Source organism: Zootoca vivipara, chromosome 11, assembly GCF_963506605.1.
Source record: "Zootoca vivipara chromosome 11, rZooViv1.1, whole genome shotgun sequence".
NCBI classification, from domain to species: domain Eukaryota; kingdom Metazoa; phylum Chordata; class Lepidosauria; order Squamata; family Lacertidae; genus Zootoca; species Zootoca vivipara.
Genome location: NC_083286.1, coordinates 612147 through 621550, shown reverse-complemented (window position 1 = coordinate 621550; position 9404 = coordinate 612147). Strand labels below are relative to the sequence as shown.

The 9404-nt window shown below is 43.9% G+C and overlaps 1 protein-coding gene across 5 annotated transcripts in view; it reads left to right on the top strand.

The window, feature by feature from the left end:
- The first annotated feature begins 290 nt into the window (after positions 1-290).
- SMC5 (structural maintenance of chromosomes 5) overlaps positions 291-9404 on the top strand; it is a 45626-nt gene continuing 36512 nt past the window's right edge. For 2 of the 5 annotated variants that reach the window (XR_009558303.1, XM_060280039.1), the window contains exons 1-5: positions 293-608; positions 3342-3483; positions 7479-7531; positions 7702-7864; positions 8670-8804. Coding sequence is in view for 4 of the 5 variants with exons in the window: in XM_060280039.1 (XP_060136022.1) it covers positions 415-608; positions 3342-3483; positions 7479-7531; positions 7702-7864; positions 8670-8804 (687 nt within the window). In the remaining variant the exon portion in view is untranslated. Of the gene's footprint in view, positions 609-3341; positions 3484-7478; positions 7532-7701; positions 7865-8669; positions 8805-9404 lie in introns of those variants that run through there. The other 3 variants (XM_060280040.1, XM_035099570.2, XM_035099572.2) reach the window with 3 other exon arrangements.

The following is a 9404-nucleotide window of genomic DNA, read 5'->3' as shown; positions in this document are numbered from 1 at the left end:
CCTGCACACGTCACACGCCGGAAGCGACCCCAGTTCCCGCCGAGTCCGCACAGCCCGAACCCACCCAACTGCATAATAAAGCACACGGCCACCTACTATTGGCCATCTGTAACGTCGCGCAGATTAGTTTACATATCGTGCCCCGCCCCGTCACTCTCCCACCCAATGAAAGCGTCCGCTTCCGCCGGCCCTCCTCGCCGTAACCAGTAGGAATTGACACCCATTGAATGGCCCACCCTTTGCGCATGGCCGCCCTTCTTCAGCTAACGGAAATGCTCCCGAGGCAGAAGCTTCCCCCCTCCAATGACACGCGTTCACCACCCGACGTAAAGCCGCTGCGACCAATGGGAAGCGGGCGCGCGCCGCCGGCTTCCTAAATCTCCGCAGCATCCGAGCGCGGTGACCGGCGGCAAAATGGCGACACCCGCGAAACGCCGAGCGACGAGCCCTGAGGAGGAAACGGAAGGCGGGAGCCCAAGCAGCGGCCGCCTGCGCCGCTGGAGGCGAAGAACGGCCCCGGTGGCCCCGGTGGCCGCGGTGGTCCCGCTGGAGGCGGAGCTGCCCTTCGTGGAGGGCTCCATCCTCAGGATCTACATGGAGAACTTCCTGTAAGCGCAGCGCTTGCGGGGTGGGAGGATCGGGGCCTCGTGGGCGGGGCTCGTCGGGCGCCCTGAGGGGGCAGGGGACCCCCGGGGGAACCCCCGTCCTTACGAGAAGAAGGTCTTAGCGCCCTCGGCAGCGGATCAGGAGACACAGGGGCTTCCAGCGCCGGCCTCCCCAATGGCCCTCCGGCCCTCCCGCCCCCCATCTCCCGCCACGTCCTTCCCGGCACTGCAACCCTTCAGCTGCAGTGACGGCGAGAGCGCCGAGCTTTCCACGCTACTTTGTTCATGAATCGTAGAATCATAGAATCATAGAATCATAGAATCATAGAGTTGGAAGAGACCACAAGGGCCATCCAGTCCAACCCCCTGCCAAGCAGGAAACACCATCAAAGCATTCCTGACAGATGGCTGTCAAGCCTCTGCTTAAAGACCTCCAAAGAAGGAGACTCCACCACACTCCTTGGCAGCAAATTCCACTGCCGAACAGCTCTTACTGTCAGGAAGTTCTTCCTAATGTTTAGGTGGAATTTTCTTTCTTGTAGTTTGAATCCGTTGCTCCGTGTCCGCTTCTCTGGAGCAGCAGAAAACAACCGTTCTCCCTCCTCTATATGACATCCTTTTATATATTTGAACATGGTTATCATATCACCCCTTAACCTTCTCTTCTCCAGGCTAAACATACCCAGCTCCCTAAGCCGTTCCTCATAAGGCATCGTTTCCAGGCCTTTGACCATTTTGGTTGCCCTCTTCTGGACACGTTCCAGCTTATCAGTATCCTTCTTGAACTGTGGTGCCCAGAACTGGACACAATACTCCAGGTGAGGTCTGACCAGAGCAGAATACAGTGGTACTATTACTTCCCTTGATCTAGATGCTATACTCCTATTGATGCAGCCCAGAATTGCATTGGCTTTTTTAGCTGCTGCATCACACTGCTGACTCATGTCAAGTTTGTGGTCAACCAAAACTCCTAGATCCTTTTCACATGTACTGCTCTCAAGCCAGGTGTCTCCCATCCTGTATTTGTGCCTTTCATTTTGTCTGCCCAAGTGTAGTACTTTACATTTCTCCTTGTTAAAATTCATCTTGTTTGCTTTGGCCCAGTTGTCAAATCTGTTAAGGTCATTCTGAAGTGTGATCCTGTCCTCTGGGGTGTTAGCCACCCCTCCCAATTTGGTGTCATCTGCAAACTTGCTCAGGATTCCCTCAAGCCCATCATCCAAGTCATTGATAAAGATGTTGAACAAGACTGGGCCCAAGACAGAACCCTGTGGCACCCCACTAGTCACTACTCTCCAGGATGAGGAGGAGCCATTGATGAGCACCCTTTGGGTTCGGTCAGTAAGCCAGCTACAAATCCACTGAATGGTAGCATTGTCTAGCCCACATTTTACCAGCTTCTTTACAAGAATACCATGGGGCACTTTGTCAAAGGCCTTGCTGAAATCAAGATAGGCTACATCCACAGCGTTCCCTTCATCTACCAGGCTTGTAATTCTGTCAAAAAATGAGATCAGATTAGTCTGACATGACTTATTTTTCAGGAACCCATGCTGACTTTTAGTGATCACAGAGTTTCTTTCTAGGTGCTCACAGACCGTTTGCTTAATGATCTGCTCTAGAATCTTTCCTGGTATTGATGTCAGGCTGACTGGGCGGTAATTGTTTGGGTCCTCTCTTTTCCCCTTTTTGAAAATAGGGACAACATTTGCCCTCCTCCAGTCTGCTGGAACTTCGCCTGTTCTCCAGGAATTTTCAAAGATTATTGCCAGTGGTTCTGAAATCACCTCTGCCAGTTCTTTTAATACTCTTGGATGTAGTTCATCTGGCCCTGGAGACTTGAATACATCTAAACTAGCCAAGTATTCTTGTACTACCTCCTTACTTATTCTGGGCTGTGTTTCCCCTGCTGAATCATCTGCTCCATATTCTTCAGGTCGGGCGTTTTTTTCTTTCTTGGAGAAGACTGAGGCAAAGAAGGCATTGAGGAATCGAAGCCCAACAACACAACTTAGCGCGTGGTGACTTAGAAGAAAACCGCAGGGCTTCCCCCCCCCCAGCTGGAACTCACCGGAACAGCGTTCCGGGACCTCCCTGCTGGGGAGATACCTGACCAGCCTCAGCAAAGGCCGCTGCCCGTCCGGCTCACGAGGAGACCCTCCATGGGCTCCAGGGAGGCGCAGACAACGCGGTGGCACAACGGACTGGGAAAGGTCCATCAAGGGAAAGCGAATATGCAGAGGGTCAATATCAGCTAGGTTTCTGGTCCCTTGCAGAACTCCATTTCTGTGAATATCTTTTTTGCCTTCTACCTCCGCAGCTGCTGTTTTCTGAAAGACCCTGGCTCTCTGAGGAAATTACATTTTGTAATTCTGTTGTCTAGTTACAGGCTATGTTGAATTAATGCCGAATTCCAATATCTCTGTCAACTCAGAGTTCTTACATTAGTTTTGATTTCAAAATTCATCAGTGTATAGAATATGGGGTCTGCAAACATTTACTCCTAATATATTTATTTATTTATGTCAAGTACCCCAGAAGGGAAACTATCTGTGGGTTTGCTCCCTGTTTTCTCGTGTAAGCAGTTTCCCAGGGTCCTTCCACGCGAAGGAGGGCACTTATAGTAACTCACAAGCCCCCAAGAAATCTCGTCCAATTTAATAATTTTGATTCTTTATTCAGATTCCTTGATTTCTCGCTTTATAAACATTAAATTATAATGGCATTGCCTTTCAGTACTTATGATTCCTGTGTGGTGCTTCCAGGACCCCATCTAAACATGATAGTTGGAGCTAATGGAACAGGTAAATCAAGTATCGTATGTGCCTTGTGCCTGGGATTGGCCGGAAAACCTTCCTTCATAGGACGAGCAGACAAGGTGAGGATAAGCATTATAGAATGGTATTCTTATGGTCATATGTTTAAAGTGTGGTAACAGTTTAAAGACTGTTTTATATGTTGGATGGAAAATAGAGGGCAGACGTTTGTAGAATAACCTAATGCATTGTGCTCTTTTCTCAATTTGACTTCCATATTTTGTGTGTGTGTTAGATACCTTTCTTTTCTAAAGCTTTGATATACTCTGGTGATTTTTATGTACTGCAGCACCCTGGAAAATGAATATAAAACTGCTTACTAATTTTGTGTGCAACATACAGCACATAGGGAGTTTCTGGTTGATATTTAGATGAAAGGCTTCTCCTGATTTTCAGTGAGCTATCCCAAAAGATTGCTGTTCAATTAAGTTGAGAGACGTTTCAAGTAATAGCGTGAATAAATAGGAACAACTGTTAAGCCGACAACGTGCCATAGTTTAGATAACATAATTCAAATACACTCACATTTTAAAGGAAAAGGTAGTTCATGGAGTCAGGAAGAATATGCAGGGCTATCCTTATAGGCCTATACCATCTTAGAATGTATTTGGCAGATCACTTGTTTGAAAGTTCTGTGTGGGAAAGGTACTCTGCTCTGGGAAAGGCAACATGATAGGGAGGAACTAGCCTAGAATATTTTCTGAGTTTAGAGGGCCATGAATGTTAATATCATATGCCCTTCCTGGCAGGGTGGATTTGATTTAAATCAAACCGATTTAAATCACGATTTAAATCACTAGTCAGTAAGGCTTGATTTAAATCATAGTTTTCTACATAAAGACTAATTCTTGCTGGTATAACTTTAATATGCAAGTAGATGAAGATTTTTAGAATAACAACTTTTCATATTAGTTTTTTATCCCCAGTTTAATAGGTTAATCATTCATATTTGGACAACTTTACTGTTGTACTTAGGAAGGAGAAAAATAATCATTACCTTAATAATAACAATTTAAATAGATTTATTCAACTGAAACAATAACATTACAGCATATGTTATTTGCTTAAACAAACATCCATGTTTGTTAACTAATTTGGCTAAACAAAAACAATATATATATATTTTAAGAAACGTAGACTGTCAGCCCAGCCTACACATGAAAAACTTAAATACTGTCCACTCCAAACAATCAGAAAAATATTGTTTCTATTCTATTCACTGAACATCTTGAAACTTAGCAAGGAAGGGGTTGTTTCTATATTCATAGGTTTGTAGAACAATAGGATTAAGGTCTTTTTCTCAACTCTGTTCATGTTATAACATTTTTGCTGTGAAGAAGAGGCATGTGATCTCTGTTGAGTCAAATTCAAAAAGTAAACCAAGCATCTGTGATAATATCTTGTAGGCAGAGAAACTGCCCAATAATCTTACAAAAACCTCTGGAAGAGCATGACATTGTGAATGGATTAATGGAATTTATTTACCGAAAAAATTAAATATATGCAACCTTATTCTACAAAATTAAAAAAACTAATCTTTATTTCATGATGGAATAACCTTTGGATGGTAATGTATTTTCCTCAAAAAGCATTTTAAAAAAATCATTGATTTTTATCCCCCCTGCTTCCTGGATATTTTAATTGGCTCTAAGACGGGTCCCCAAACTTTTTAAATAGGGGGCCAGTTCACTGTCCCTCAGACACTGTTGGGGCCAGACTATAATTTGAAAAAAAATGAACAAATTCCTATGCACACTGCACATATTTGTAGTGCACAAAAAACAGGAAAATCAGTACAATATTTAAAATGAAGAACAATTTTAATCAACATAAACTTGCGTATACGTATTTCAATGGGAAGTATGGGCCTGCTTTTGGCTAATGAGATGGTCAGTAATGCTCCTCCTTACAACCCAGTCTACACATGGATCTCCCTCACCCCCATGGTCCAGTCTACATGCAGGCCTTCCATGCCCCCATCCCCACAACCCAGTCTATACACGTGTCTGCCTGTGCACACCCTCATCCCCACAACCCAGCTTATACATGTCTCCCTAACCCCCTTACCCACGACCCAGGCTATGCATGTGCTTCCCTAACCCAGATCCCCACTACCCAGCCTGCACCTGTGTCTCCTTAAGCCCCATCCTCATGACCCAACTTGCCAGCATGTCTCCCTAACCCCCTCCACCCCCCCAAGCTTGCACACCTGTCCTCCAACCCCAAATCCCCACATGGCAGCCTGCCCGCACGTCTCCCTACCCCTGATTCCCCACGGCGTGGCCTGCCCGTGTATTGCCTGTTCCCATGACTCCCGACTCACTGCGTGGGCAGCTGTAGGGCCGCCCCTCCTCTGGAAGGCGCCGTCGGCGAAGATGCTTTTCTTGCCCAGGCAGCGCAGGTAAAAGTGGGGCGTGCGGAAGGTGAGCTCGAGGTGGCGGCGCAAGATGAAGCTGGAGCAGTCCATGTTCACGTCCACAGCACCCTGCGACGAGTTACGCCCGATTGTCATCGTCGCCTGGCGCATCACAAACTCCACATCGCGGCCCTCCAGGGGCGAGGCAGTGCTGTCTCTGGCCATGGGTGGCTCTCCTGCTCCTCACCATCTAGAGACTCTTGCAGGGGGCTTTTCCCTCCGCCCGTGGCTGGGATCCCCTCCCTCTCCTGCTTGGCTGTGGCGGCCAGGCTGGGCTTCCTCTGACGGGAGGAGTGAACACCACAACCCCACAGCCGTTTCTCCCCACCAGTGAGCAGCAGCAGCAGCAGTGAACCCCAAGGCTGCCTTTTACAAACAAACAAAAAAGCGGGGGGAAGAAAGGGGGGAAATGGTTCCGGTTCAAGTGGGTGGGAACGCCGGGCTTGCTCGCTCTCGCTGCTGCTGCTGCTGCTGCTGCCGGACAAACAGGGCAGGCGGGTGGGTGTCTGTTTCTTTGTGGATTTTCATATAATGATTTCCCCCTCTGCATCTCTTTCGTAGCTCTATTTTTATAAGTCCTTTATCCACAGCTCAATTTTTTCTACAGGTATTCTGTGTGTAATTGTTTACAGTAATTTTTTTTAACGAATTATAAACTTCCCCCATTCTTTGTTAAAGTCAGTCTCTTCCTGGTTTCTAATTCTTCCTGTATGTTTTGCCATCTTAGCATAGTTCATCAGTTTTATCTGCCACTCTTCCTTGGTCAGATTTTTCCAATTCATTATATATCATTTCCCAGAAATCTTTTTATCATCTTACATGACCACCACATGTAATAAAACGTGCCCTTTTTCTATTTACATTTCCAACATGTTTTAGACTTTGATTTATACATTTTAGCTAATTTACTAGGAGTTAAGTATGGGTGCTGTTCTGGTTCGCTAGAAGCGGCTTAGTCATGCTGGCCACATGACCCGGAAGCTGTCTGCGGACAAAGGCCGGCTCCCTCGGCCTATAGAGCGAGATCAGCGCCGCAACCCCAGAGTTGTCCACGACTGGACCTAACGGTCAGGGGTACCTTTACCTTTACTAAGTACCAACAATATATCATTTTTATATAATTTTATTTTAGGCTATAAATTTTAATTCTATTGTCCTTAATTTCTCCCATGCTGCTAATTCAATGATACAGCCAAAATCCTTCACTGTTTTGACCTGTTCATCTTTCATTTGCTAGTCTAATAGAAGTTCATACATTTTAGAAATTAACTTACAGTAGTTTTATTTTCTAACAGTTTCCTTTTGAACTGGGAGATTTTATTTAGAAAACCATTCTTTTTATCCAGCTTAAACACTTCATTAAGTTGGTGATATTGCAACCATTTATCTCATACTTCATATATCGGTTTCCTTCTAACATGATTCAAAAAAGTTTAAGAACTTTAACCTTAAGTTAAGCGTGCCAGCCAAATCTATTATTGTGTCGTTCAAGATCTAATATGCAACTGTTTTCCAACAATATCCGTTCCTTTAACCTGCAGAGAGAAGACACCTCAAAATATAATCTCATATCTGGCAGGGAGAATTTGCCTCTTTCTTCTGCCAGATAAATCTAGTAATATTTGTTTATTTTAATTTTAGGTTGGTCACTATGTGAAGCGGGGTACTAACAAAGCAGTTATTGAAATTGAGGTGTGAGTAACAATCTTGTTTATGTTTCTGTTTGGTCTAAATGTTTTAAATAAATTATATTACTGGCATTTTTGGGGGGGAGAAGCTGCCACATACCAGATTTTCAACCAGATTTTCAACCAGCATTTCATGGGTGGTTTTTTTTTTAATCACTTTTCCTCCTCTTTCTTAGGTTTAAGAAACCATCCAAACTTGTTATCACACGGGAAATGTCTGTATCAAACAACCAGTCTGCTTGGTTTATTAATAAAAAACCATCCACTCTCAAAATGGTAGAAGATCAAATTGCAGCCTTAAATATCCAAGTCGGCAATCTGTGCCAATTTCTTCCACAGGTATGGAGTAATTTTTATGAGAGTGTATTGTTGTCTCTGCATTTTAAATTTTAAAGGATCGTATGCTTAGGGAAGAGCAAAATTATTGTGGTAAAGTAAAATTAATGTAAGAGATGCAGAAAATACATTTGGTATTTGAACACGGCTTTTGTTTGATGCAGTGGGAGAAATTATGAAAAAATTCTAGTTTGTTATGATAATGTACAACTCATCAGAATTGTTTCAGACATTTACATAAATGATTTTGCTTTATTTGTCTACTTCCTTGAAGTGATAGAGCCCTAAAATCAGCATCTGTGCCTTCAAGAATTATTCTTTGAAATTCTGCAGGACAAAAATTGTGGGTATAACCTTGTGCTCTGTAAGGGTGGGAAATACACAGAGGCGTATTGAAATCTTCCCTCTGAACAACTTCCCTCTGTTGCTCTTCTGAACATTATGAGACCTGAGAAGGCCATTCGGTGGCAGTTGAAGCTGTCTGCCTCTTGCATATAGAATTCTGTTACTAGCTTTTCTCCAATTCTCGTGCATACATTCAGCCCAGAAGTAGTGGTGGGTGGAGAGTTGGCCACAGATCACTGCTGGTTAGACGCTAAAGGGTTTTCTCTGTTACCAAAATGCCCTGCCTGGGTGACAAATGTGCTCACACCAGGGGAGGATGGTGGTGGAGGAAGGTGCTTGTAATTAAAAAGCTTTAGTAATAGTACAATGGATATTTTACATTGGTCTGAAAAGTACCTTTTGCTACAAAGTGTAATACATTATTACACAAAGCACCGTAGGTATTTGGATTCTTTCTTTGCAGGACAAAGTTGGAGAATTTGCAAAATTATCCAAGGTTGAACTACTTGAAGCCACAGAGAAATCAGTTGGTCCTCCAGAAATGTACAAATATCACTGTGATCTGAAAAACTTTAGACAGCGAGAGCGAGAACTAGAGGTAAGTGGCTGATATTTATGAGAAAGTTTTCTCACTCTTTTTTACTTGTAAAATAAATTCACAACAGTTTTACTGTTCTAGGAGGAGAATGTGATAGCAGAAGGCCCCTTTCTTAGGACCAGAAGTTAGGGGTGCTGTTTTCTGATTTTAGTCAGAACAAAGGTGCTATTTTTGAATTGGCAGCCCAATCCATGCTAAACATGGAGAAGCAGATACTATCTTACCCATCCTACTTTTTCATTCCTTGCTCCTACTATTTATAATTTGCTTACCAAAGTTCTTATATTTCATCTCTCTTTCTCTTGAATTTCATATGCTCTGCTTTCCTATCTCTTCTTAGAAGAACAGGCTGGAGCTTCAGTTTTAGGAACTGACTAAATAGGAGTTATACTTACTTTGGAACTGGCTGTGTTGCTTTTTCAATAAATTTGTTTGGGTTTCTGTGTCCCCTTTATCTAATCAGTGTGGCAGAAATCCATGGTAACTGCAAGAGACAGCTTGAGCAGAAGTCTGAGCAGCAGCCAGCACAGCTGAGAGCAGAGAGAGGCATTTTGGATGTTAACGTCTGTTTGTTGGTTTATTTCATAAAATTTATATACT